At 30.9% G+C, this 27,277-nt stretch overlaps 7 protein-coding genes across 11 annotated transcripts; 2 read left to right on the top strand and 5 right to left on the bottom strand.

Annotated features, from left to right (window-relative positions):
- Positions 1–63: 63 nt before the first annotated feature.
- PolZ1 (DNA polymerase zeta catalytic subunit) lies at positions 64–4,312 on the bottom strand. The gene is made up of 2 exons (XM_027340500.2): positions 1,689–4,312; positions 64–1,630 (listed from the first exon to the last, which is right to left on the bottom strand). Exons 1-2 carry the CDS (start codon positions 4,310–4,312, stop codon positions 64–66), a joined length of 4,191 nt encoding a protein of 1,396 aa, XP_027196301.2.
- A 65-nt stretch (positions 4,313–4,377) lies between these two features.
- LOC113797185 (uncharacterized) lies at positions 4,378–5,531 on the top strand. Its single transcript, XM_027347525.2, has 3 exons — positions 4,378–4,512; positions 4,578–4,661; positions 4,718–5,531. Coding segments are annotated over exons 1-3 (798 nt in total). The 5' UTR covers positions 4,378–4,510; the 3' UTR covers positions 5,430–5,531.
- Positions 5,517–8,231, bottom strand: Pdi (protein disulfide isomerase). Of its 2 annotated transcripts, none has more exons than XM_027347524.2 (6): positions 7,747–8,231; positions 7,096–7,676; positions 6,702–7,028; positions 6,341–6,640; positions 6,182–6,271; positions 5,517–5,696 (listed from the first exon to the last, which is right to left on the bottom strand). In XM_027347524.2, the coding sequence occupies exons 1-6, from the start codon at positions 7,901–7,903 to the stop codon at positions 5,643–5,645; spliced, it is 1,509 nt and encodes a 502-aa protein (XP_027203325.1). In that variant the 5' UTR covers positions 7,904–8,231; the 3' UTR covers positions 5,517–5,642. The 2 variants fall into 2 exon arrangements, with proteins under 2 accessions (XP_027203325.1, XP_027203324.1); XM_027347523.2 differs by lacking the exon at positions 6,182–6,271 and adding an exon at positions 5,928–6,017 and having other exon boundaries at positions 7,747–8,227.
- A 689-nt stretch (positions 8,232–8,920) lies between these two features.
- LOC113797171 (uncharacterized) lies at positions 8,921–14,352 on the bottom strand. Of its 3 annotated transcripts, none has more exons than XM_075824245.1 (7): positions 14,269–14,352; positions 12,821–12,911; positions 12,686–12,753; positions 9,560–12,595; positions 9,400–9,496; positions 9,291–9,340; positions 8,921–9,213 (listed from the first exon to the last, which is right to left on the bottom strand). In XM_075824245.1, the coding sequence occupies exons 2-7, from the start codon at positions 12,894–12,896 to the stop codon at positions 9,076–9,078; spliced, it is 3,465 nt and encodes a 1,154-aa protein (XP_075680360.1). In that variant the 5' UTR covers positions 12,897–12,911; positions 14,269–14,352; the 3' UTR covers positions 8,921–9,075. The 3 variants fall into 3 exon arrangements, with proteins under 3 accessions (XP_075680360.1, XP_027203312.2, XP_027203311.2); XM_027347511.2 differs by lacking the exon at positions 14,269–14,352 and having other exon boundaries at positions 9,560–11,364; positions 11,422–12,595; positions 12,821–13,032; XM_027347510.2 differs by lacking the exon at positions 14,269–14,352 and having other exon boundaries at positions 12,821–13,029.
- A 4,066-nt stretch (positions 14,353–18,418) lies between these two features.
- LOC113797175 (acetylcholine receptor subunit alpha-like 1) lies at positions 18,419–20,810 on the bottom strand. The gene is made up of 9 exons (XM_027347514.2): positions 20,675–20,810; positions 20,557–20,613; positions 20,433–20,495; positions 20,226–20,361; positions 20,076–20,164; positions 19,901–20,011; positions 19,695–19,828; positions 18,694–19,621; positions 18,419–18,632 (listed from the first exon to the last, which is right to left on the bottom strand). The coding sequence occupies exons 1-9, from the start codon at positions 20,765–20,767 to the stop codon at positions 18,462–18,464; spliced, it is 1,782 nt and encodes a 593-aa protein (XP_027203315.2). The 5' UTR covers positions 20,768–20,810; the 3' UTR covers positions 18,419–18,461.
- Positions 20,703–25,515, top strand: LOC113797176 (acetylcholine receptor subunit beta-like 2). The gene is made up of 11 exons (XM_075824250.1): positions 20,703–20,821; positions 20,891–21,012; positions 23,025–23,225; positions 23,284–23,353; positions 23,417–23,468; positions 23,531–23,666; positions 23,734–23,798; positions 23,865–24,482; positions 24,552–24,923; positions 24,993–25,116; positions 25,193–25,515. The coding sequence occupies exons 3-11, from the start codon at positions 23,105–23,107 to the stop codon at positions 25,240–25,242; spliced, it is 1,608 nt and encodes a 535-aa protein (XP_075680365.1). The 5' UTR covers positions 20,703–20,821; positions 20,891–21,012; positions 23,025–23,104; the 3' UTR covers positions 25,243–25,515.
- On the bottom strand, positions 25,307–27,270 carry LOC113797179 (uncharacterized). 2 transcript variants are annotated; one of them, XM_027347519.2, is made up of 3 exons: positions 27,132–27,270; positions 26,095–27,050; positions 25,307–26,038 (listed from the first exon to the last, which is right to left on the bottom strand). In XM_027347519.2, exons 2-3 carry the CDS (start codon positions 26,685–26,687, stop codon positions 25,582–25,584), a joined length of 1,050 nt encoding a protein of 349 aa, XP_027203320.2. In that variant the 5' UTR covers positions 26,688–27,050; positions 27,132–27,270; the 3' UTR covers positions 25,307–25,581. The 2 variants fall into 2 exon arrangements, with proteins under 2 accessions (XP_027203320.2, XP_075680369.1); XM_075824254.1 differs by lacking the exon at positions 27,132–27,270 and having other exon boundaries at positions 26,095–26,358; positions 26,408–26,551.
- Positions 27,271–27,277: the final 7 nt, after the last annotated feature.

Genomic DNA, 27,277 nt, shown 5'->3' with positions numbered 1-27,277 from the left:
ATGCTTAATGATTATATACAAAAAAAAAAATTTTCAATAAAAATTTATTTTATTAGATTCAGATCAAGACATTTTGGATTTGATCAATAAAGCTTGCTGAAGGAACCACAGATAATTAAAATCACGTTTAGTTTGATGATAACGATATAATGTTCGACAATTATCCATTTTGCAAGGATGTTTTGATGAATGAAAAATAAGTTTCCAATCAAATTGTAAACAATCACAACATTCTTGTTCGATTCGTTTCAATTTAAATTGAATGTTTCGTAATGAATGCATTATTCGAATTAATGGTTCCGAATAATCGTTCTTCAAATTTGATCGTTGTTGATTTTGCCAAAAATCATTCAATATATTGAATTCTTGATCATTTTGCTGTAATTGTCGCATTAATTGTTGACCAATAATAATGTTTTGTCGATTTTGTTTATTTCGTATTCGACATTCTTCATACCAATTGTTAAGACATTTCTGTGATTGTCGAAATATCGAATCTAATACTCGAATCATTGGCGCGATGATTGCACTTTTTATATAATAATCACCATTTAATCGAAGTGTATCATCAGCCAATAAATCGAATGGTTGTCGAACTAGATCGGCAACTCTGCGTTTTTCATTTGAATCATTATCATCGATAACAACAAAACCGACACGTTCCTTAAATTTTGGTTCATCACGTGGATCAATTTGTATTCGTTTTCGAGCAATAATGCAAGCCGGTATTACATCACCATTACAATAATTATTGAATCCAGCAAATTGTCGTGCAAAAATAAAATCCGATAATTGACCAATGCGACCACATAGGATTCGATCAAATTGATGTTGAATATATGGTTTCAATGATTCAACATTACCATTTGAATCGAATAAAATGCGAATACATTGTTCCATTATTTTGCCTGTTAATGGACATCCATCACGACGAATTGTTTCAATACCTTTCGAATCTAATCGTGCCTGATCAGTAGCTGAATCAAATGCATAGCCACAATAACGTTTCTTTGCCATTATAATACAAGGTTGATAAATTTTTTCCAATTTCAAACAAATAGGATAAGGTTGTCGACGATTAATTTCGGTTAGGAAAAAATTTGTTATTTCAAATGCTGTGGCTAAGGAATGACCCGGAAATGATATGAATACCGAATCAGTATCACCATAGATTACTTTAACTTTCGAACCATTTGTTTGGCCCCATCGATTGATGAATGTTATAACTTCCTCTAATGTTTGCCTTCCTTTCGATACAATCGAATCGGCTATTTCAATACAAGGCATACGACCAGTAAAATTGGCCGATGTATAACCATAGGTAACATTTGAAATTAATTTCATTGCTAATTGTGAATTATCTAATTCATTACGTAACGCTTTTAATCGTTTACGTTCTGATCGAGATAATTCAGGATTGGCTAATTTTCGATCAACATTTTTCAATTCTCGTTTAATTAAAATACGTGTGTTAAGAATTTCTTCCAACATTTTTGGTAATATTCCTTGTCGAACATTTCTTCGAACAAATACAATTCCATTTTCTGATATATGAATCTGATCATCCGATAATCTATCAAATATTTGCTTTTGATTTTGAAGTTTGTAACATCCAAATGTATCATCACCGCTGTTATTATTGAAAAAAAAATCACAATGAATTTAATTCAATGTATGAATAAACCTACCTGATTATATTTTGTAGTCGACCCAAACAGGTGCTATAACAATAATTATGTGCAATAATTACCGATGGATAAAGTGATTGAAAATCAAGTACAGCAACAGGTTCTAGATGGATTCGAATATCCGGTTCATATATTAACGGTACATATTGTGGTGCACGTTGACGACGAATAAAATGTTTAGAAAAACGTATGGGCAGATAATTTGCCTGACTACATAACGGTAACAACATTGATTCGACACGAAATTGTGATCCTCGTTCAATAACATCGAAAAATGGCATACCAAATGCACAGGAAAGATCAAAAACACGACGTATATAATTCAGATGATTCATTATACGCATTGAACCAAGAGTTCGTTGAAGATAATATTCCAGAATTAAATGACGTGATAATTCATTGTTTCCGGTCATGAATCCAGTTTGCCATAGCTGTCCTATTAATTGATTAGATAATTTTGGTATCTTCACATGAAATAGATGATGATAAACATTTTCAAACGTATATGATCGTAAAGCCAATTCATGTCGTAATAGACGCCATGTATTTAGAACAATACGTCCGACTAATTCGGGTGATTCATTTAAGCCACCAGCAGAATTATGTTTTGATTGAACTGTATTGATTACTCGTGAAAACATTGGACCAATTTGAAAACCAAGTACAATTGCACGTTGTAGGAGATAACCCCAGGATTGAGTATCGACTACATATCCAAGAATAATATCCGGATCAGATTGTTGAACATAACGTGAAAAATGAAGAAATAAATCCACTTCAGTTGGTACATAATCAATAATAAGTAATCGATTTTTTAATTTTAAATTATATTCCATATTTTTAGCATTCGGATTCACAATTATGACAACCATGTATGGTTTTTTAACTGATGATGAATCATCAAGTAATTCTCGATGTAAAGTGAACATAATCATTTGTATTGGGTCATAATTTGGATCCGGTGTTAGATTTAAACGTATACGTGCATGTAATTCCATAGACATTATTGTCAAATGTGAACATTGAATCCATTCAATATGATTTGATCGAAATGATTCATTTATTTTTGTCATTTCAAATTGATTCGAATCATCCATTAAACTTGAATTTATTGTGGTTGTACACAAACTACTAGCCATCATTTTCAGATTATTTTCTTCAATAAAATTATCCAAATGAATATTCTGAATGGATGGTTTCTTTTCGAATGGATTCCTTCGTTTTTGAACCTGAGGACTACACACGATTAATGGTGTACTGCAATCGTTTCTAAAACGTAATTTTAATGGATTACTTGTCGATTCAAATTGAATAAAGTATTGCAATGAATTCGATGGCTGAAAATTTTTTAAACGTGATGGTAATTTTTCCAGATAATCCACAGTGCGATTGAATGAATTGATTTTTCTTTCAATCGATTCGAACATTTTCCATTTGGTCATAACATTTGAAATGATCAAATTTGAACGTTCGATTGTGAATGGAATATTTCTTAAAATATCATCAATCGATTTCGATTTTGTAAAATTATTTGATCGTGGATTTAAACGTGATGCCAGCACAATGCCTTTACGAAATTTTGTTCTATCCAAATGAATTTGTTTACCATTAAATTGACATAATAATGATTGGCTATCATCTTCAGAATCTACTTGACCATCCAATTGTGGAATATTTGTATTTATATCGAATATATGATGTCTTTTCAATTGAAATTGATGACTACTATATTGAATTGAATTTCTACTTTGCAATACATTCAACAGTGATTGAAATTCTTCTTCTGATGATCGTTGAAATTGTCGGTTCCATAGGCTAATAATACCTGGCATCGATGGATTGAATAGTTCATTTGATGGAAACAATGGATTACGTTCAACAATCATAATATCTTCAGCCAATGCATCACATTCAAATTGACATGTAGTTGATATGTTTAGATCATTATAGAATAAAATCTTGGAAACCGTATTGAATTGTCGATCACGAATACGATCAATATCTTCATAGACATTCGGATATCGATGTTTACGAAAAGTAATCTGTTTAAATGTTAACGTATTCAGATAGATACTTCGATCGATATAGAATTGAAGAAGAAATTCAAGAAAATCATAACAAACAAATTTATAGCTATTAATTACACCAGATTCAAGAGAATTTTTCGCTTGATTAGCCATCCAATAGGTAGTGAAATAAATTCGATAAAATGTTTCCGGCTTTTCATGATATCCATAGAATGAAAACGAATCAAAAGTTTCAACATTGATAATTTGTATTTCATCTTTTGATCGAGAATCTACAAATTGACTTAATGAATTCTCTAAATCTTTGATAAATAAATCAATGATAGCTGTATCATCTTTTTCCGATGCATTGGGATGATAACATTCGATCAGATCATTACGACGAATTGAAAGATGAGGAAAATGTTGATGAATATGAACACAAGTGGATATTCCATCATCGGTTGTACCAAACACCCGAACAACGGTAGCCAGATTAATATTACGCTTACGATAACTGGAATATGTTTCATCTAATATAAGATCAGGTTTTGTTATGTATGAATCAATATTAAAAAATGTGATACGAAAACAATTAAGACCATGTTCGATGTTCATGATGAAATCGATGATGAAATTAGAATATTTAAAATTTAAATCAAATTCTTTTTTTCTATAAAAACCGCAATACAATCTTTATGAATGTCTCATAATCGAGTTTTCATGTGATCACACAAAAGCGGCATCGATCGAATCGAATTGATTATTTCAATTGTCATTTTTTTGGATCCAATTTTCAATTTAAACTTAATCATCATGTTTGTAGAATTTGTTTAAAAATTATTCAATGTTTTAATTAATTTTTTTTTATTATTGTTTACAGGGGTAGTACGACCGCTGTTAAAGAATCAAAAGATGGAATCAAAGATCGAAAACGAAGTCGAAGTAGTTCACGATCAAGTGGCAGGTAAGTTTGATTTTTTCTTTGTTCTTTGTTTGATTTACTATTATCTAATCAATTAGTTCAAGAAGCCGTTCACGTAGTAGTTCCGCTTCATCGCGATCAAGTTCAAGTGGATCATCAAGTCGTAGTTCAAGTTCACGATCCGCTTCTTCACGTTCATCACATTCATCCAGTTCTAAAAGTTCAGGATATCGTCGTCGTTATCATCGTGATCGTGGTGATTCACCGCGTGATCGACGTGGTGCACCACCACCAGCATCATTGAAAAAACGTGGCCCATCACCAATACCACCATCAGCATCTTTTACTCGACTTTACATAGGACGTCTAACCCGTAATGTCAATCGAGATCATTTGCATGAAATATTCAGCGCTTTTGGTAAAGTTATCAACGTTGATTTACCAATGGATCGTATGCATAGCCATTTAAATCGCGGTTTCGCTTACGTTGAGTTTGAAAACCCTGATGATGCAGTCAAAGCCGTAAAATATATGGATGGTGGCCAGATTGATGGCCAAGAAATTAGTGCGGCAAAAATCGATCTACAAAAAGTACGAGGTCACATTCCACAAGCTAATCGAGGAGGAGGTGGTGGTAGAAATCCTGGATGGCGACCAAATTCACCACCAAATCGTATCCGACGAAGATCACCGCCACCACCACATCCATCACGACGACGAACACGTAGCCGTAGCCGTACACCACCACCACCTGTACGTGATAACCGTCGCCGTCGTTCATCACGATCAAGTTCCGCATCATCTCGCTAATCTACCAAACTAACAAACAAAAATTCATCGAATTTAAAATAAAATAACCGAATATATTTCGACAATAAAAACAAAAACAAAAAATCATTTTCACCATCATAATCATTTTATTTTATTCATTAGTATATAAATGTCTGTATACAAAAGATGAAAAAAAAAGAAGACACCATTTTTCATTAAAAACTGATGATTTTTTATCCCGATTCATTTTGCTTATAGCTCATCTTTGAGATTTTCTTTATCCAATTCTTCTTCTTCGACAACTTCCTATATCATCGAAAAAAATAAAGAAATAAAATAAATTGCATTAATAATTGAATTTAAAAAAAATTTCAAAAAAAAAAACAAATCATGTTAAAGCCCATAGATTGAAGCCGATTTTTTTTGGTTTTGTTCACTCGGATAAAAGAAACATCACATAGACAGACAGACAACGACACATTTAGAAAGAATGCATTTTTGTTTTTTTTTTTCATAATCTTTTTAGAAAGATCTAACCTCAAGTGGTGGACTAGCACCTTTACTACCACCAGATTCAATAAATTCCATAAGTCCTTGTAATGTTCTTTCACCATTAAAATCGACAATCTTGGTTCATTTGATTGGTTCATGATCATTAATGATTATATAAAAATCATTCATAATTTAAATTGGGAATTGGATTTTTTTTTTTGTTCATAGGGAAAAGGAGGGAAAACGAAAAGAAAAAAGAAAAAAAAATCTTAGTAATGTAAATTGAACGATACTTGTACCGAATCTGGAGCAGCACGGCCATAATCACCGCCTGATTCGATAAATTTTGAAATGCCTTCCAAAGTACGTTCACCGTTATATTCAATTACCTAAAATAAGAGTTTAAAGATTTTTTCATAAGACAAAATAATAATAATAATCAATTAAAGAATTCAAACCTCATTTGTATCACGTTTATAAAGTTTAAATGTTGGATATGATGCAATTTTTGTATGTTCAAGCTCATTAGCTGTAGCATCCATTTTCGTAATCAAAACATTTGAATTATCTTTATATTTTTCACCTAATTGTTCATATACTGGTGCAAGATTTTTACAATGTCCACACCATGGTGCATAAAATTCAACTAAAACATCTTTCGATTTATCAAATGCAACCGAATCAAAATTATCTGATACAAGAATTTTTACTGGATTTTTATCCCAATCTTCGGGTAATTCTTGTGAAAGTAAATGTTGCTTTAAAAGAGTAAAAAATAGAAAATCATTAAAAAAATTCGAAATCTTTATGCTTATTTACCTTAATTTTTCCAGATAAAACACCTGAAACAAAATCTTTGATTGATTGTTCAGTAAATTCATTTGATTCTGGTTTAAATTTAGTCATTTCATCTTCCAATCGAATCAAACGCATTGATGGTACTTGTTCTTTTTGAATGCCGAAAAATTCCATTATCTTTTCATGTTCATCATCATCCGAATTCAATATGACGAATAAAACTTTTCCCTTATATTCTTTGGCAGCTGAACGATATGTTTCAATTTTTTTCTCATAATCACTATCTTTTTGACTGATGAATAAAAGTAAATGTGATTTGATTTCACCACCAAAAATTTTCTTTGCAGTCTACATTACATATGTATGAAAAGGTTATTTTCAATTTTAAAAAAGAAAAATTTTCAATTAAACTTACATCATGATTAAATTCAACGGCCAATGGTAATGAATTAGCAGCGATAAATAATTTGAGATTTTCAACACTATATTCACCATCAAAATCATTACGATTTTCATCGAATTTTTTAAATAATACAACACGTTCATTATCACCAGTGATGGCTAATGATTCGGCAATCGATTTATCCGTTATCAATGCAAATGGAATGGCATCATTTTCAGCTGCTACATCTAAATAAATTTTTGCATTTGCACTATCTTTATCGGAAAAATAACCAATGACAACAACTTCTTGGCTATCACGAAATTTTTCGGCATCTTCAACTGTTTGGAGATCTTGAGCTGGTGGACCGGTCTTTTTCTTCAACCATTTAATAATACCTTCGGCTGTACGTTCACCATTATATTCGGTTGGTTTTCCATTACGGAAAAATTTCAATGTAGGATAACCACGTACATCATAATTTTCAGCGAGATCAGTTTCTTTTGTAGCATCAACTTTGGCTAAAAGAATTTCAGATTTTTCAGCAGCTAATTCGGTTGCTGCTTTGGCATATTCCGGTGCCAATGATTTACAATGAACACACCATGGAGCATCTAAAATTTTTTTAAAAAAAAGTTAAATTTAATGAAAAAAAATACAATTTTTATTAAAAATAATACATACAGAATTCAACAAGAACAGCTGGCGTAGCAATAGCATCATCAAAATTTTCTTTAGTCAAAACCAAAACATTATCTTCACGTTCAATATCATCAACTGAACCATGGACAGTTGTTGTTTGTACTATAGCCAAAACAATGGCTAAAATAAAATATTTCATTTTCAGGTCTATTCGGAACGTGATCCAAACGATATTCAATTAATTAATTAATTAATTAATGTGAAAAAAACAAAATGACAACAACGACAAGATAAATGAAAACAAAATGATGATGATGACGATGACGTTGTTTAGTCTTCCCGAATAATTCAACAAATGATGACGACAGATTTTTTTTGGGTTGAATAAAATTGTTTTGTCACGCTAATTTTTAACGGAAAGCCAACAAAAAAAATTTTATCTATCAAATTTTGTTTTTTAAAAAAAGCCTAACCCCAAACACAATATAATTAAATGAATCAATGATTTTTTTTTTCTTTTTTTTTTTGATTTCAAAAATCAACCAACAAGAAAAAGACAGAAGTATCTTATGAAACGTGGCATTAAAAAGCCAATCAAAAGCCTATTGTGGTAGCTGGTTTTTTTTCCTTTGGTTCTACAACATTTACACATACATACACATCATATACATGCATAGTGGTTGACAAAATATCGATATTAAGAATTATGATTGCGCCCCCTAACGACCATAATTGGAAAATTGAAAGAAATCTTCGGTTGATTAATGATGATGATGATGATGATAATTATTCAAAATTTTCAAAAGACAAACAGTAAATTGTTGAAAAAATAAATTCATGGTTATTTTGATGGTTACTTATCATTCAAAAATTATTCTAAGAAAAAAAAAATATCCAATAAGAATTGGCCACGTCGTTGTCATGCACATCACAAACATGTACATCCCCATATTAACAAAATACACGTCATTTAATTAAATTTCGACAACAGCAGCCAAAAAATCAATCGATTGATTGAATCACCTTGATGATCAATCATCGTGGGATTTTTAAGCATCAATTTTTTCTTTGTAAAAAAAAATTATTTATCACATTAATCAATGAATTTTATTTTTTCTTTTGTTCCTCGTTTTGTTTTTTGCCATTTGGGATAATTGGAAATTATTGGAATGGATTTTTTTTTGTTGAAACAAAACGAGAACAAAAAAATTTGACATTTGTCATTTTGAAAATGGAATGTAATGTTTTCGATGTTTGTGTATAAATAGAATTTAGGTAAAAATAGTCATCATAACGGTTTTTCATTTCTATTTTTTTTTCAGTCAAATTGACAATCAAAATCAAGTCGATTTTTTTTCATTAACAAATTAATTAATGATGACGATTATTATCACCATCATTATTATCAGCATTATTTTTATTATCCCCATCCTCTTGAGCTTGATTGATTATTGTAGATCGTTGTTGGTTATCATTCGGTTCAGAATCTTTATCTATTATTCTTCGTTTCTGGAAATGATAAAAAAAATATCGATCAAATTTCATTTGGAATCAAATGAAAGGAATCAAAATTAAATTATACAAACCTTATGCTTTGAGCAACTAAGAATGAATTTTTCTTCATCCAGATCACAGTCTATTCGAAATGAATATTTTTCGTTAAAAGCTTGACTAAAAATTGACTAATCAAATTACCTTTTTCCTTGGCGCATAGATAATGTAATGGTGACATCTGACAATTTTTAAATATACAGCCTAATGTTGCTCCAGGTAGTTTACATTTGGTACAAATCTAAATCGTAACAAAAAAAAATTCATTCAAAGACATTTGATTCAGCAATGCTTAATAACTTACATTATCAAATGATTCAATAATGGCCGGTTCAAGATTTCGAATTTTCATTCCTTCAACGTATACACTACTTGACCATACAATACAATCTTCATGTATCCATACTTCCATTGGTTGATCAATTTTATTATTAATGATTGATTGTCCAGTCATTTCATTAATATTGCCTTTTATATTACCCATTTCATCATTATTGTTAAGCTGTTCGACTGTTCGTTTACGTAATGATCGTCTTTCATGATGTTTATCATTATTATTATTATCATTCTTATCAGAATGGCCATTTAAATCTGAAAATAATCTTCGTGATTTTTGATCCATTTGAATATAATAAGGACCATATAGTTCACCTAATCCTTTATAATTTGGTGGTTTTTGACATAGAATACAGTACCATTTCTGGTCATTATGATTCTGATTGTTTATTTGTAAATTTTTTCTACGATTTAATGATGATAGCCATATTGATGATGATTTTTTTGATTTTTGTTCCGAATCATTATTGATCGATTTGAGCGAATTATTCACAATCGAATATCGCGAACTATCAATTTCGTGTGAATTGTTCGTTTTATTATCTGATTTATCGATACGAATAACAGGGCCCACTATCTTTTTCCTTTTACTTGCCAATGGTAATGGATGTTGTACATTCGATTCAAAATCAAATTGATCATTCTTTTTATCATTATTATTATGATGATCCCAATCATCATGAACATCAAACGATAAATTTGTATTGATGCCGATATCGATGAGCATCGATGATTTTCGTTTTTTTGTTCGATTTGAATCGATTAATTGATTGGAAGCATTTGTGGTGACAGCTGTATCTACAGTTACTATTTTAGGATTTAATGTTGAAACAGTCGCGACAGCAGCAGCATGTTCTAAACTTCGACGATTTTTACTGCCAAATGGTCGGCCACGTTTCTTTTTGATTATACCATCCGGTATACAACCGGACATCTGAAATGGCAACATTTGATGATGATGATGATGATGGCCGGATATTGTTTGCTGCTGTTTAGACCAAGATTGTGATGAAGATGTTGATCGTGTCATTTGATAATTATTGTTATTATTATAGGAGGATTGATTACCATCAGCAAGCATGGGTGTGAATGAACGATTCGAACTAGTTGACGATGGATTTTCAGACCACCATGATGATTTTGGCGTCTGTATAGAATTCGAATTCGAAAAATTTCGAAATTCTATTTGTTGTTTCTGTTGATTATTGCTGCTGCAAGTGTTATTGTTTAATTTCCAATTATTTGGTGTCGAACATTGACTACTACTCATACTCATACCACCATAAACGGATGATGATTGTCCATCCGTAGTTGTATTGATGGAATCATTTGATTTAATTGAATCACGTGATGATGTTGTTTCGATTGAGCCACATCGATATGAATGATTAGAATGATCATGTGTTTGATCGGTTTGTAAGATCACTTCTGATGGTCCACCGATGTTTGTCGTCGTTTTATCTGCTAATTTTTGATTACAAATCGGTGATCCACAATCTTCCAATATATTAGAAGCTAAGGAAACATTTTTGTTTTTTCTACTAATTTGATTACCATTTCTTTTATTCGAATGTTTATTATTATTCACTTCGACAATTAGTGGTGGTGGTGAATTCGATGTTGATGATGATGATGATAAATTTTTGGCAGATGGCGAAAATTCTTTTCCCATCATCATCATTGATGATGAAGCTGATATGGATGAATTATTGCTGTTGGTTCTTTTATAAGAAGATTGCGGATGTTCTTGAGTTTCGGACATACTATTCTGGTCTAGATTATAATAGGTTGGATAATTGTTGATCGTATGGCTTGTATCTATAATCGTACCATCTAATGATGAGGATGATGGACAAACACCCAATTGTTGTTGTTGTGTAGTCGTCATAGGAACTGATGTCGTTTCATATTGTTGTTGATGATGTATTGTACGTAGATGATCATTTCCATTAGATGATTGTGATAATGCAGATGGTGATGAAGTGGATGAATCAATTTGAACCATTTTTTGCAATGATTGTAATGGATTTATTATCCCACTATTATTATTATTCATCATCATCATTGATCCTTGTTGTGACTGCTGCTGCTGATGTTGTTGAAGAAGATGACCGGAAGAGGAAGGATTTGCAAACTGTTTAACACTAGTTGATGATGAAGAAGAGGAAGAAGAAGAATCCGATGATGGAATAATATTATGTTGATGTGGTGATGAATGAAACGCATGTGATGGTATTGATGATGATTGTGGCGGCAATGGTGGTGGACATATTGATGATGATGTTGATGTTGCTATCGGTTGTATTGGTGATGGTGTACTATTATTGGATGGTGATGATCTTGACCAATGATTCGAATTATTTGCTGTTATTTTATTATTATTTACATTTGTAGGATAACAATGATGAGGTGATTGTGGTGGTGGAAGAATAGGAAGTGATGAGGATGATGATGATGGTGGTGGTGGAGGTAATGGCTGTGAATCACATTGCCAATAATCTAAACCTGAAGATGTTGGATGTTTTGTTGTTGCAATGGTAGTTGTTATTTGATGACGATTATTATTATTCGTCATTGTTGTTAGGCTATTTGAAACTAATGGTTGAATGTTTCGTATACATGAATTTGCATAGATATCTTGATGTGATGATGATGATGATTGATGTGAATGTCCTAAACTATCTAATCGATGATCATGTGGATATGTTTGATGTTGATGATGATGAAGTGAATGATGCATAGAAACATTATTATGAGATGAATTATTATGTTGAGCCATTGATGATGATAAATTTAGATTATCTGTATAATGATGTATTGATGAGATACCATTTCCATTTCCTATCCCAATGGGAACTAAACCACTACTACTACCAGTAGTAACAACATCATTTCCATTAGTTGCATAATGAATGTTTGTAGTTGAGCTTGAATATGGATCATCATTTAAATCCATACGAAATGGTGATGGTAATGGATATGTTGGTCCATATGAATTTGAACCCTGAAAGAAAAATTTTTTTTTCAATTGATTATATTCAATCCATTGAAATCGTCAAAAGAATAAAAACAATAAACAAAAAATACATCATACCATCATGTGATTCGAATAAATTGAACGATTTATTGATGATCCCGTATAGATATCGTTCGATATTGAACCTATTTGAATTGAATTTTTTTAAAAATTAATTAAAAAGCAAAGCAAAAAAAATTTGAAAAACTTTACCCGTAAAGTTAGAATAATCCGATTGTGTTGATGGACTATGCATCGAATATAATGATGATGATGATAATGATGACATTTGAACATTTATTCACTATAAAAAATTATTTGAAAAAAAAATTCAAAACAACAATGAAAAACATGATGAATAAACAATTGAAAAAAAAAATATTCTTTCGATTCTTTTGTTTGTTTTGCCAAATTAAACATCATCATTGATGAATCGAATAGAATTTTTTATGTCGACATCAAACAAATCAATCATTGAACGAATCTTCAAACTAATTCAAAAACATCACCAAGATTTTGTTTTTTTTTGCTTCTTGTTGAAATTGAAATTGCAAAAAAGTTGTACTCTTTGTTGCTATTATTATTATTATTGACTTGGAATGTAAATTTGGAAAATTCTTTTGCTTTTTTTTTGTTTGTTTGGTTCGAAAGAGTCACATAGGAATGCTTCTCACATGATCAATGTATACGATACAAACATATACGTTATGCGTTTTGGATCGTTGAAAGAATCGGGTACCCTGTCGATGATGCTTTCGAAACATCAAATTCCATATAATTCTCTCTCTTCTTTCTGATGGTTATTTTTTCACAAATAATAGTAGTAGTCGTTTAGATGAAAGATGTGGAACGAAAAAAAAATCGATATTTCACAAACATACATAACATACACACAACTATAGTGTGAAAAATAAAAAACAGGAACAAGCTTGAACCGGTGACCAAACTTGTACAGAATATTCTTGCTATAGGAAGTAAATGTGTGTGGTTGGTCAAAGCGCCGCATCAATTTTCTGTTGTTGCTGATTCTTTTCAAAAAAGAATTCTGCGCATCCACTATTTTCATTCGCTCGACCCTATTTTCATAACGTTTTTTTTGTTTGTTTTCAAAATGAATGAATATAGCAGAAAAAAAATGATGCTACTATTATTATAATTGCATTCCCTATACTCATAGATTCATCATGAAAATGTTCTAATGATGATGATGAAGGAAGTGAAGTATAGGGGGTAGTCAAAAGAGAAAATCTTTTACTACTAATTCCAAAAATTCTTTGCCTAATGTGCAAGTATACCATATGTGCAAGTTCGTTTGCTCCTGTATTGGATAAGTTTGGTTGAACAACAGAACCGAAAAATAAATGAAAAAGAAAAACTACTGGCCAGACCAATTATTCTCTCATCTAATAACTATGATCATCTATAGATGAATGATGATGCTATTTTTGACGAATAATACTGCTTCAATGAGTTTTTGTCGTCAGTAGTTGTTTTTCGGGCTATAATAATTTGTCAAATTGAGCTGGAACAAAATGTTACAGAACTATAGCAGCTTTATAGTTGAGATCAATGAACAAGAGAATAAAAACAGGAAATGATAGGCGAATAAAAGGCAAATTATATTGATAAGTTTTGAAGAATTTTTCGAAACTAGAACTTACTTGATACAATACCATGAAAAAACAAAATTTCCAGTGATTTCTGGTAAGATAATGGTCAAAAAAACGAAATATTAGTTAAAATTTGATTTGAATTAGATGAATACAAACACAAAAGAAGAAAAAAGTAGAAAAAATCCAAAAAGAAAAATCTAAGATGATGTAATTTTTTTTTTCGTTCATAAAATCGAACAGGATTCATTCGATTCTATTTTAACCTAAATTTCTTCGTATATCATATATTGACCGATTTGTGTTAAAATCGGCATTTTTTTCGAATGTTTTTTCGAGAGATTCGAATGAAAATCCAACAGAAAAAAAAAACTTATGGCAATTTTTTTTTTTTTGTTTAAAAAATTTTCGTTTCTGTTTTTTTTTTTTTTTTGTTTTTTCATTATTTCTATAAAACCATTTTCTAAAATCCAGTCATGTTGATCCAGATTCTATTTCCTGTTTTTTCTCTTCTTAACAATTTCAATGTTTCGAAACCATAGTGAGATTCCATAATTTTGTGTGATGTGTGTGTGTTTTTTTTCCCAACACAACAAGCTTTTTACCCAAAAATTCTTTCATTTTAGCTTCATTACTTTCATCATCAGCAGCATCATCAACATCAACATCACCATTATTCGACTCATTCATTTCTTCATCTTAATCCTGGCTTATTAAACTTGATGTGTGTTTGTGTATTTTGTTGTTGGATGTATGTTTTTGTGTGTGTGATATATGTTTGTAATAATGATGGAAATCCAAATGAAATTATATTTTCAATGGCCTTGTGTATATGTCGTTGTTGTTGTTGGGTATTTGGGTTCTGGGTTTAAGTTTGGTTAGATGAATGGATGGATGAATGAATGTTGTGTTGTGTGTTCACCGATTCTTTAATATATCCACTATTTATATAGAGAGAAAGATATATACACAAGAAACTATGCAGCATGCATGTTGTTGTTGTATATTTAGTGTATTTAGAAGAAAAAAAATAGGAATATTCCATACATACGAGAATATTTCAAATATTTTTCTTCATTTTGTCCCATGGTATCAAATTTACGCGCACTATGATCATCATTCTTGATTGAAAATCCTGTCAAATACAGGCTAAAATTATATGATTTAACCATTGAAAGAAATGGCTTCTGGACATGGCTATTTTTTCCGAAACAAACAACAACTTGTCTCATATCTACCCTATAAGTATTCTTTTTCTGGTTTGTAAATACAAAATATTTTTTTTAAAAACGAATAGTTTGATTTCATTGGATCATCATTATGTTTTTAATTAGAAATTTTTGTAAGGTACTTAGAAAACAGCCAAGAATTTCTCTGTATAAAAGACAAAAGAATACAAAATTCAAGTGTGTATATTTTGTTGAACAAAAAACGAAAATCAAAATCATGATGACGACATCAGCTGCGATTTCGACCAGAAACAGCAAAAAAAATGAAATCATTCAAATTCTGTTTCTATCCATTCATGCATTCTTGTGTGTTTCTATGTGTATGATGTATTTCAACAGCAAAGTAAACCCGAAAAAAAAATTTTATCCAAAAGTAACAACAACAACAAGCTAAAAGAGAAATGTATGGAAAGAAATCTGATTAGCCAAACAACAACAACAACAGCAGCAGCTATTGACAATGTAAATCAACAACAACAAAGATGCATAGCCATACAGAATTTCAGTTCACTTCTTTACCAGACACTATTTTTTTTTTTGCATCGTCCGATATAAAATGATGCTTGAAGTATAGATTGAGTTGGGAAAACAAGGGGATGAATGTGTGATGGTAATGGTTGATATTAAGAGATGATGATGACTGTGATGATGATGAGATGATGATGATGGCAATTGATGAGGTCGGGGACAAATTTGATTGCTTCAAAAAAAAAAATTCCATGAAGCACTTTTGACTCTACTCTATCTGATTCAACTGTTTTTCATTGCAAGCCACTCACCCATACCCCCATACTTTGTGTTCCATGATCAAGGATTCGTAATGTTAACCCCCCATTTGGCTTAATTCTCTTTTCTCTATATATTTAATATGAATTTCGTTCATCCAACCAACCAACCAACCAACCATCCATTCGATTTAACACTATTCGAAATTTTTCATCTTGATTCAGTTCAATTCAGCTCAAATTCAATTCGGGTCTCTGTTGGATTCATTCATTCATTCATTCATTCAATAAAACTAAACCAACACATTGACACGACAGGCCTTTTAATATGTTTCATTTCGTTGCTTTCCAAATTCACCAACCAACTGGCTAATTTGACTGAAAGCAAAAGAGAGAGAGAGAGAGATTCAAAGCTTCCGATTCGCATGGCATCTCTATCTTTTGCATCATGATCTTTTTCATATTGAAACCACTGTGTGTCTGTGTGTGTATCCATCATTGGACTCAATTTGAAACCAATTGTCAGCCTAAGTGTGTGTTTGTGATGTGAACAATGTTCCAAGAGAAAATAAAACACCCAAGAGATAGAAATAAAAGGCTATAATTTTATCTTTTCATCCCAAATAACAAGCATACAATTCGATTTTTTCGAAGGCGCCAAAATTGTCGATTGTATGAATAGACCAATTGAAAGAATCATAGTGATCAATAAAGAATCAATGGGATATGAAAAGAATGCAGAAGAAAAAAAACCAGTAAGGGCAAGTCTGTTTATATGAATGAAAGAATGTGTCAGGCGTCAAAAAATAATGATGAATAAAAAGAGAAGATTCTCCTATCCCCCGCAAATCAAATAAGGGTATCGATAAGGATAGGTTTTTTTTGTTGTTGTTGATTGTCTATAGAATTTTTGTTTCCTCATAACCGACTAAATGATGATGTTGACCACTTGAAAATAAGTGTAATTGACCAATTTTTTTTTGGGTGATAATAAAGTTGTTCAAGATTCATTATTATTGAAAAGGAGAAAAAAAGAAAAGTTCCCCTATCGAACGTATTTCATTATATAATGATGGCACCGATTTTGACATAGGGCATCCAACTATCTATCTTTTTTTTCGGTATTTGATAAAGTTTTTGTATATAGTGAATTAGATGAAGTGGATATTGGTGGTGGTAGAGATAACACTAATGTTCATTCTGAAATTTTCAATCCGTTTGTTTGTTTGATTTGAACAAAAAAAAAATTATAGATAACTATTCTGGTGATGATCAATTGGACATTAGAATTTTTTTTTCGGGTTTAGTTTGGTTTGGTTGTCATATGCCCAAGGGCAATATGAGAATCCAAATTTGATTATTATTCTGTTCAATTCTGATTGTTGTTGTTTGATTCCACTGTCGAATAACAACAACAACAACAATCAGAATATTCGACTTATAATGGGGGGCTAAAAACAGTGTTTTTCGTTTTTGTTGTTGTCAATGTTATATAATACTAAACATGATCGAGTAGATGGAAGAAAACGACAGCAAAGTTGCTGTTTTTTTTTTTTTTTTTTTTGATAATGATGATCCATTATTATTCCAAAAAAACAACTATAATGCGTTATTGATCATTATAGACATATATCTATTATGATCACACTTGATGCATTGGTTCGTCAATAACAATAACAACAACAACAACAAAAATCTTATACTGAATATTTTTGACCATTCATATAACGGCCAATTCTTCATCTCTCTCTTACATTCAATGATTCAACCATTAGTCATTATATAATAATAATAATGGAAAAATCTTTTTATCATACAAAATTAGTTTTTTTTTCTACTTTAACGATAATGGCTTATTACTTATTTGATCATCATTGGCTGTCAATTTTTATAGAATTTATATAGAGAGAGAGCAAAAGAAATTATTGTCATTTCAAGAGTATATCACACAGAAAGAAGTATATTTCAAGTACAAGAATTTCTCTCTCGAGATTGTTTATTAGTCGTATAGATAGATAGATAGATTTGGAATAAGAGAGAGAGCGAACATTATATATGTTCCAATGAAAATTCCAATAAAATCGGGTATTGGATGATGATAGGAATGAAATGAAATGACTGAAAAACATAAGGATTTTTCCAGGTTTTTTTTCTGGTGAAATGATTTTAATCCGGAAAACATTATTATTTAGTTAGTTTTTTTTGAGCAATATTCATTAACAAATTATTGATGTTGTTGTTTTTGAATTTTTGTTTTTGGTTTTTGTTTTTTCTCTTATCCATAAATTATTCAATGATTTGAACCAACTTTACTATAAAGAATATCTATTGGTTGTCTAAAACTATACAATGTTGGTGCACGTAATATAATCAATGCAGCACCACTAATACAGCTTATTGTAAATATCCAAAGAAATAGTCGATCCAATACCATGGCAACAAATTTCCAATCATCTTCGATCTAAGAAAAAGACAAAGATTTTTAAAAATGTTTTTCAACAAACAAAAATTTCAAATTTTACCTGTAAATATTTATCTAGATTACGTTTATGTTGTGATAAAAATTGAATTCTTGTTGTTAATCGTTTCAGATTTGGACTAATAGTTGGATATTGTTCATTGGAATTTATTGAATCATCTGATTTACTTTGATCAGCTATTATTTGTACATCATCTTGTAATTCATCATTTATTATATTTGGTTGATATAGTTGTGATGGTTGTTGTTGTTGTTGTTGTGAAAATCTTATTCGTTGATGATTATCATTACATTTTTCCGGTATAATTGTAAATTCATTTGAATCGATTGATTCGGTTATGCTATTACTTCGTCGCTGTTGTTGTTGTTTTGATGAATATGGATAATTATTATCGAATGAATAAAAATCATCCATCATAGGTCCATATTGTTGTTGATCATATTGATCATAACGTTGTCTTCGTTGTTGTTGTTGTTCCATATCTGTATTCATTTGTTGTTGTTGTTGTTCTTCAGTCAATTCTTCATCATCATCATCTTCACCATTAGAATCTTGTGGTGGTCTTTGCATACAAAGATATTTAGGTAATATTTGTATAAATACTTTTTTAACCCATGGTGCCATACGATGTGTTGATGGTGAACGAAAATTTACATTCAATACAGCTATTGTTGCTACACTTGATAATGTAACCAAAATCATTGTAAATAATAAATAACGACCAAGTAATGGTACTGTTAAACTTGTTGGTGGTATAATTTCGGCCAATAATAGAAAAAACACTACCAATGATAACATAATCGATATTGAAAGGCTTACTTTCTCACCACTATCTGATGGTAAATAAAATACTAAAATTGATAAACATGATATTGCAACACATGGTATAATCAAATTGAATGTATAGAATAATGTTTTTCGTCGTAATGTTATATTGAATGTAATATCAATGTATGGTGTATCGCAACAGCTATAATAAAAAAATTGAAAATTTTCTTTTAAAAATTGAATTTTTGGAAATCAAATGAATAGAAAACCAATACCTATAGAAAATAACTTTACGACGTGCCGGTACAGCCATTATATCCCATTCAACACTTAGATAAAATCCACTTAGATCCATACCCATTTCAACAACTGGTTCATCATTTTTTTCATGTATATGTCTTAGGTCAATCTGTTTTTTTTGTGAATTTTTCAAAATTTAAAATTTAATTTTCTTTGTTTTGTGACAAAAATCATAATTTACCGTATAACCATCATATGTCCAGCTACCAAATTTCATAAAACAAGTTTGTTCATCAAATGGAAAATATTCAACATCAATTTCACATGAACTTTTATAGATTGCCGGTGGTTTCTTCAATGAAACAAACAAAAAATTTAGTTCAATAGAAAATAATAATCGAAAAGTTTTGACTTACCCAAATAACAAGACCATCCGAATGAAGTATTGCTTTGGTCAAAATTTGTATTTCATATGCACCATCAGCATTATTATAAAGGGCAATATCTATTTTTGAAAAAAAAGTTATCAAAATTTTTGTTAAAACAAATTCTTTGATGAGATTTACCTGGTAACCAAATTTGTTCAGATGGTACATGTAATTTAGTTACACCACCATAATCTTCTGGTTCCCATTTTAATTTATAATCAATCCATTCTTGTACAACAAATACATTTGTTGTCATAATTTGATTTTTTAGATTCTAATTTTGTTTGTTTCGAAGATAATTTGTTATTGTTAATGGGAAAACAAATGAATGAATTGAAGACTTACCACATCTATTAATTGTGATAATCGAAGACCCATTTTTACCACTAAACGATCCGAATTATTGCCCTTTGGTTGAACAACGAAAAAAAAATGTCGTAAGATTTTTATGGAAAAAAATCAAACTTACCAATGGTCTAATAATACTATTGTATCCATTAATCAAATCATCGTATAACCGTTTTGCCTATTTTTTTTCAACAACGTAAAAAATTCAAAAATTTTTCCAAAGTTTTTCAATAACATACATCTGGATTTGCCAATAATTGATCTAATGGCCATACGAATATCATCATCATCATCATTAACAATTTGAATTGGTCGAATGAAATTAACATCATTTTTTTTTTTGATGATGATTTTGGTTTTTGAAGAATAACCGAAGATAATTTCAAGTAAGTCGACTGAAATCAACTTTTTTGTTGTTGTTGTTGTTGAATAACCATAATAACATCGTTTTAAAGATATAGGATGCTATCGGAATATATTTCTAAACCCGAGCCAAAAATGTTTGGGCGCATGTTTCTGTTTTTAACATCCAATATCCGCATCCATTGATAGTTGGTCGATTTGATATAGCAGCAGAGTAGTGTTTTTTGTTTAATATATTAGGTGATTCGGAAAGTATTGTCGTATTTTTGTATAACATTTTTCATTTTTTCCTCAAAAATTTTTGGTGAATGTTTTTGAAATTTTTCAACGCAGATTGGTTTTCTGATTATCAGACTTTAATTTGGTACCAAAATTTTATCAATTTCAACACCCAAAATTCCGCTAGGGGCGCTGAAAGTGACCCTTGTCAAAATCAAAATTTTGGCGTTTTTTGTTTTCGGCCCGCTGTGTCCGCAACAAGATTTTTCCAAAACTTTTGACCACTAAATGATAATCTCTCATGTCTTGGGACTTATCAAAAGTGGTTGTCGCAATCCTGCCGCAATGCGATCATTCACAAAAATGATCACCATTCGACGTTACCGAAAGCCCATAGGCAATGCTATGCATATGGTGGCTATGAAGACGAAACGACACGACATCCTGACGGATATGCATTTTTGCTTGTCGTCTGAAAGTCGTGTCGTTTCGTGTTCATAGCAGTCTGTGCGCTTGTTGATCATCGAGAATTGTGAATTTTTTCAAATCTTGAATTTGGATTAATTCAGGAGTTTTTCTTAACCAAAAAAATCAACAAAAAACCCGAGTTGAAAAAAAATCCCAATTTTTGACAATTCGCAGTTAGTGACAAAAGCATAGACAGCCATGCAATGCATACGACACGACACGACATCCAGAATGATATCCATTTTCTTGTCGTCTGAAAGTCGTGTCGTATCGAGTGCATAGCACTCTGTGCTCTTGTTGATCATCGAGAATTGTGATTTTTTTTTCAAATCTTGAATTTGGATTAATTCAGGAGTTTTTCTTAACCAAAAAAATCAACAAAAAAACCCAAGTTGAAAAAAAATCTCAATTTTTGATAAGCGACAATTCGCAGTTAGTGACAATAACAAAGACAGCCATGCAATGCATACGACACGACTCGACATCCAGACGAGATGCATGAATTTTTTTCAACTCAAATCATTTGTTGTTTTTTTTGGTTCAAAAAACTCCTGAATTAATCCAAATTCAAGATTTGAAAAAAAATTTCCTCGCATTTCATTTCATTTGAATTTTTTTCTTGTCGTTTGGATGTTGTGTCGTTTCGTGTGCATTGCCGTTTATGCATGGCTGTCAGTAACGACAAATTGTGGTCACTTTCGTTAATGATTGTGTAGCGGCAAAATTTTTACCCTAAGACATGAGAGATTATCATTTAATGGTTCAAAATTCGTTGGACAATCTTTTTGATTCAAATTCGAGTTGAGAAAAAAATTCACAATTCCCGGTGATCAGCAAGCGCACAGACTGCTATGCACAGGAAACGACACGACTTTCAGACGACAAGCAAAAAATGCATCTTGTCTGGATGTCGTGTCGTATGCATTGCATGGCTGTCTATGCTCTTGTGTAACTGCAAATTGTCAACCATAGAAAATTGTGAATTTTTTTTCTCAACCCGAATTTTTTGTTGGTTTTTTCGGTTTAAAAAACTCTTGAATTAATCTGAATTCAAAATTTGAAAAAAAAATTTTCGTCAATCACAATGGTATAGGGCAAAAAGCACAACAACCATTCTTATTCCGATCGGAAATCAGACCGATTTTGGGAATGATCGCATTGCGGCAGGATTGCGACAACCACTTTTGGTAAGTCCCAAGACATGAGAGATTATCATTTAGTGGTCAAAAGTTTTGGAAAAATCTTGTTGCGGACACAGCGGGCCGAAAACAAAAAACGCCAAAATTTTGATTTTGACAAGGGTCACTTTCAGCGCCCCTAGCGGAATTTTGGGTGTTGAAATTGATAAAATTTTGGTACCAAATTAAAGTCTGATAATCAGAAAACCAATCTGCGTTGAAAAAATTTCAAAAACATTCACCAAAAATTTTTGAGGAAAAAATGAAAAATGTTATACAAAAATACGACAATACTTTTCGAATCACCTAATATATCATATCAATCGATCCATAACAACCAAAAGAAAAAATTCTTCATTAGTTTTTCTTTCTCTCTCTCTCTCTCTCTCATTTGGTCATTTCAACGAAATGTAAATATTCGATTCAAGTGTGTGAAACAAAATGGATAAATTTTTTAATTGTTGGTCAAGAAAAAATTTGACCACCACCATCATTATAAACCTAAATATCATAATCATTTTATTGCTCAACATTTTTATCCGACCCATTGATGCCAATTCAGGTGATTTGATTTTCTCTGTAAATTTCTTTGTTAATAAACATCATTTTTTTAAATAAAGATGCAAAAAGATTATATGATGATCTATTATCTAGCTATAATCGTTTAGTTCGTCCTGTTAGTAATAATTCGTAAGTTATTTTTTTTTCGTAAAAATCCTTTTTCATTCATTTCATTTTTCTTTACCCAAAAAGACAAAGTTTGAAGGTTAAACTTGGATTGAAATTAACTCAATTAATCGATGTGGTATGTAGATTTTGTAGATGACCATGTTGTTGCTAAATCTAACATTCATATTCCAATTATAGAATCTAAAAAATCAAATGATGACTACAAATGTATGGGTAACACAAGAATGGTATGATCATAAACTTAAATGGGATCCAGAAGAATATGGAGGTGTAAGACAATTATATGTACCATCGGAACAATTATGGTTACCAGGTAGAATTTTTTTGAATTTTGAAAATTTGATTTGCTTTCATCAATGATTATCATTCATTATATAAAGATATTGTATTGTACAATAATGGTGATGGTAATTATGAGATAACCATCATGACCAAAGCAATTCTTGTAAGTGAAATTGTTGTTGATCTAAAAAAATTACTAAAATTAAAATATTTTTATTCAATTATATAGCATTATGATGGTTTGGTTACATGGAATCCACCGGCAATCTATAAAAGTTCATGTAATATTGATATAAATTATTTTCCATTCGATTATCAAGAATGTACAATGAAATTCGGTAGCTGGACATACAGTGGTAATGAAGTTGATCTAATTCATTTGAATGAAGGTAATGGTACTGATCTGTTGGAATATGGTATCGATTTATCTGAATTTTATCTAAATGTTGAATGGGATATAATGCATGTACCGGCATTACGTAAAGTTATTAAATATAGTTGTTGTCCACAATTTTATCCCGATATTACATTCAATATAACATTACGACGAAAAACATTATTCTATACAATCAATTTAATTATTCCATGCGTATCGATATCATGCCTTTCGATTCTTGTATTCTATATGCCATCGGATAGTGGTGAAAAAGTTACACTTTCAGTATCCATTCTTTTATCACTTAGTTTTTTTCTTCTTGTTCTAATTGAAATTATTCCATCAACATCATTGGTTATACCATTGATTGGTAAATATCTTATATTTACAATGGTATTGGTAACACTATCTGTTATTGTTACCATATTGGTTATGAATATACATTTTCGTTCACCATCTACACATAGAATGGTAAGCAGGAAATTTCAATTTTTTTTTTTTAATTCACGATTTAAAATCCATTATCTATTCATTTTATAGTCACCATGGATTCGAAAAACATTTATGCATTCATTACCAAGATGGTTATTAATGAAATCACCACAATTCAAGCTAGAATTACCGGATACAGAAAAGAAAAATGCACAACAACAATTACAATTAAATCTTGAACAACAAAATAAAAAAAATATGACATTACAATCACCAACACCACCACCACCAATCGATTGGAATCAATCAATTGATTCAACATTTGATAATTTAATGGTTACAAATCATCCGGCTTCATCGATGATGATGATGATGAAACAACGTGAACCACATTATTGTTATCCAAGAAAAATTGATCAAATCATATTGAATGCTATATTCATTGCTCATCATATTGATAATGCTGATGAATATAAAAGTGTATGTATTTTTGATATTTGATTTAAATGATTTCAGCAAAAATAAAAATCAACTAAAATTTTTTTCCAGAATCAAGAAGATTGGAAATATGTATCAATGGTATTGGATCGATTATTTCTTTGGATATTTACATTAGCCTGTATAGTCGGTACAGGTGGAATATTTATGGTTGCACCATCCATCTATGATTTAGGTAAGCAACAAAAAAAATAAGCAATTTCTTTTTATTTGGTTATGTTTTCAAAAAAAAATTTTTTTTTAATCGCCAGATGTACCATTGGATATTCAAATGTCAACTATTGTCAAAAGTCAATTCTAGTATCATAATATATAGAGAGAAAAAAATAAAGATGATGACAAAAAAAATCAATACATTTGAAGAATAAAATATTTGAATGAAAATTTTAAGATTTTATAAGTTTGGATGATGTGTGTTTGGTTTATATTTTGTAAGTAATGAATGAATGAATGAATGGGAAGAAGGAAAAAAATATAAATTCATTAACTAAATCAAATTAATTGATCATAATGATGATGTGATGATTCAAAATTTCAAACATGAGTAAATAGATTATTGATGATTTTAAAAAAAGAGATTACGTTGATTTATATGGGTAATTAATGCAAATTTCAAAGAAAAAATGAATCAATTTTATATTCAATCGGTTTCATCATCATCATCATCATTATTATTGTTAGATTCTGATCGTTTTTCATCATCATCGTAATCATCTTTATTTCGAGCTTCATTTGAATCTTCATTCGAATCTCGACTACGATCATTATCATCCGAATCATGATGTTGTTTACGATTTTTATCATTCGATGTTTCTTTATCCGAACCATTATGATGATCATCATTACCGTCATCATTTCGATGATTTCGTTCATCACCACTTGATGCATGTGAACTAGTGTGATCATCATTTTTATTTCTTTTCTCACCATCACTCGTTGAATTTGAACGTGCACGTGGTGGCGATATTTTTTCACTACGATCTGATTCGGCTGAACTAGCCGAACGTGATCGATGTCTTGATGGTGTTGAACTTTTCGAACGGCTATATCGTCGACTACCACGGCCATGACTACGACTGCGGCTACGACTTTTTCTTCTAATAATAAAAGATTAATTGATAAAGATGGGCTAAAATTAGTGATCATTACTTACCGATAGGGCGATCTGGATCGACGTTTTGAACGATTCTCAGCACGTTTACGTTGTCGGCTATTTGGACGGGCATATTTAGCCATTTGTATACTAAGAACACGGCCATCAAGACGTTCACCATCAAGTTTACGCATCGCTTCTTCAGCATCTCGTTTACGAAAATAACGTACAAATGCAAATCCACGTGTCATATAAGAATCAGGATATCTGGGTACATAAATATCTCCCAATTCACCATATCTAGAAAAAAGTCTTTTCAACTGACTAACAGTGGTTCTATGAGTTATATTGTCAACTTTGAGCGAAATCATACCCTCAATGCGAGGAGGGCCTTGTCCTTTTGTACTGAACTCATTCTCCGGTTCCGTAGAACGAGATGATCGTTTTGCACCTCGTTGACTGTTGCTATGATATGATCGATCTCGATCGCGACTACGGCTACGGCTATGACTACGGCTTCGGCTACGCTTACGACTATCATCACGGTTACGATGATGTCGATTCGATGATGATCGATGTCTGCTTTCACGGCTTCGTTCTCTACGGTTCCGGTTACGGTCCCGGCTACCAGTTTCGATTACCGGACTAGACATTCTTTCTTTTTTTGTATCAGCCTCTGCTTCTATTAATTTGTTTATATTGTGAGCTCAGTTTTAGTTCTGCAACAGCAAAAAAAAATATTGTCCTCTTTTCTGTTGTGTATGAATTTATAGAAAAGCGATAGCGAAATCAATGAAAGAAACAAACAAACAAAATTTGTACTCTACTATCAAATCAATCAATAAGAATTTTGTTCAAAAAAAAATATTCCTAAACAATATATATCTTTCCTTCAAATAATGTGACGAGTGCTTCCGATGATGATCGTAAACAAAATGATGACAATGATGATGATGATGGTCTCAGCATTTGATTAACAGACAAAATTATCATGTTCGTATTTAATATAAAAAAAACTTTTGCCATGTGTTTCGAAAAATGAAAAAAAATATGATAAAAATATGAAAAAAATTATTAGTGAAACATTCTAAACTTACCTAAATTTCGAATATTATTATTTATTTATTAGATCGGTAAAATTTTTAAACAAAAATTAAAATTGAAACAAACAAACAAAAAATATCGAGCATAAACATAACACATCAGCGTGATGATTTGGTGTGCGCTACAACAGTGTGCTGGT

This window comes from Dermatophagoides pteronyssinus, unplaced genomic scaffold (genome assembly GCF_027571235.1).
Source record: "Dermatophagoides pteronyssinus isolate colony J.1.1.1.1 unplaced genomic scaffold, Derpt_VIB-CSIC_2022.12 sq0060, whole genome shotgun sequence".
NCBI lineage: Eukaryota > Metazoa > Arthropoda > Arachnida > Sarcoptiformes > Pyroglyphidae > Dermatophagoides > Dermatophagoides pteronyssinus.
This window is presented reverse-complemented; position numbering and strand designations above follow the sequence as displayed.

Coding starts and splice junctions, on each gene's coding strand:
- PolZ1 (XM_027340500.2), bottom strand. CDS start 4,312: ATGAACATCGAACATGGTCTTAATTGTTTTCGTATCACATTTTTTAAT. Junction 1,631..1,688: donor CGACTACAAAATATAATCAG/GTAGGTTTATTC, acceptor CAATAATAACAG/CGGTGATGATACATTTGGAT.
- LOC113797185 (XM_027347525.2), top strand. Junction 4,662..4,717: donor AGTTCACGATCAAGTGGCAG/GTAAGTTTGATT, acceptor CTAATCAATTAG/TTCAAGAAGCCGTTCACGTA.
- Pdi (XM_027347524.2), bottom strand. CDS start 7,903: ATGAAATATTTTATTTTAGCCATTGTTTTGGCTATAGTACAAACAACA. Junction 7,677..7,746: donor AGCTGTTCTTGTTGAATTCT/GTATGTATTATT, acceptor AAAAAATTTTAG/ATGCTCCATGGTGTGTTCAT. Junction 7,029..7,095: donor CCGTTGAATTTAATCATGAT/GTAAGTTTAATT, acceptor TATGTAATGTAG/ACTGCAAAGAAAATTTTTGG.
- LOC113797171 (XM_075824245.1), bottom strand. CDS start 12,896: ATGTCATCATTATCATCATCATCATTATATTCGATGCATAGTCCATCA. Junction 9,497..9,559: donor TTATTGAATCATTTGATAAT/GTAAGTTATTAA, acceptor GTTACGATTTAG/ATTTGTACCAAATGTAAACT. Junction 9,214..9,290: donor TTAGTTGCTCAAAGCATAAG/GTTTGTATAATT, acceptor TATCATTTCCAG/AAACGAAGAATAATAGATAA.
- LOC113797175 (XM_027347514.2), bottom strand. CDS start 20,767: ATGATGTTAATTTCATTCGACCAATTCAAATTGTTAATGATGATGATG. Junction 19,622..19,694: donor CGTAAAGTTATTTTCTATAG/GTATTGGTTTTC, acceptor TTTTTATTATAG/CTGTTGCGATACACCATACA. Junction 18,633..18,693: donor ATCTAGATAAATATTTACAG/GTAAAATTTGAA, acceptor TCTTTTTCTTAG/ATCGAAGATGATTGGAAATT.
- LOC113797176 (XM_075824250.1), top strand. CDS start 23,105: ATGGATAAATTTTTTAATTGTTGGTCAAGAAAAAATTTGACCACCACC. Junction 23,226..23,283: donor ACCCATTGATGCCAATTCAG/GTGATTTGATTT, acceptor TTTTAAATAAAG/ATGCAAAAAGATTATATGAT. Junction 24,483..24,551: donor CACCATCTACACATAGAATG/GTAAGCAGGAAA, acceptor TTCATTTTATAG/TCACCATGGATTCGAAAAAC.
- LOC113797179 (XM_027347519.2), bottom strand. CDS start 26,687: ATGTCTAGTCCGGTAATCGAAACTGGTAGCCGGGACCGTAACCGGAAC. Junction 26,039..26,094: donor CGATCCAGATCGCCCTATCG/GTAAGTAATGAT, acceptor TTTTATTATTAG/AAGAAAAAGTCGTAGCCGCA.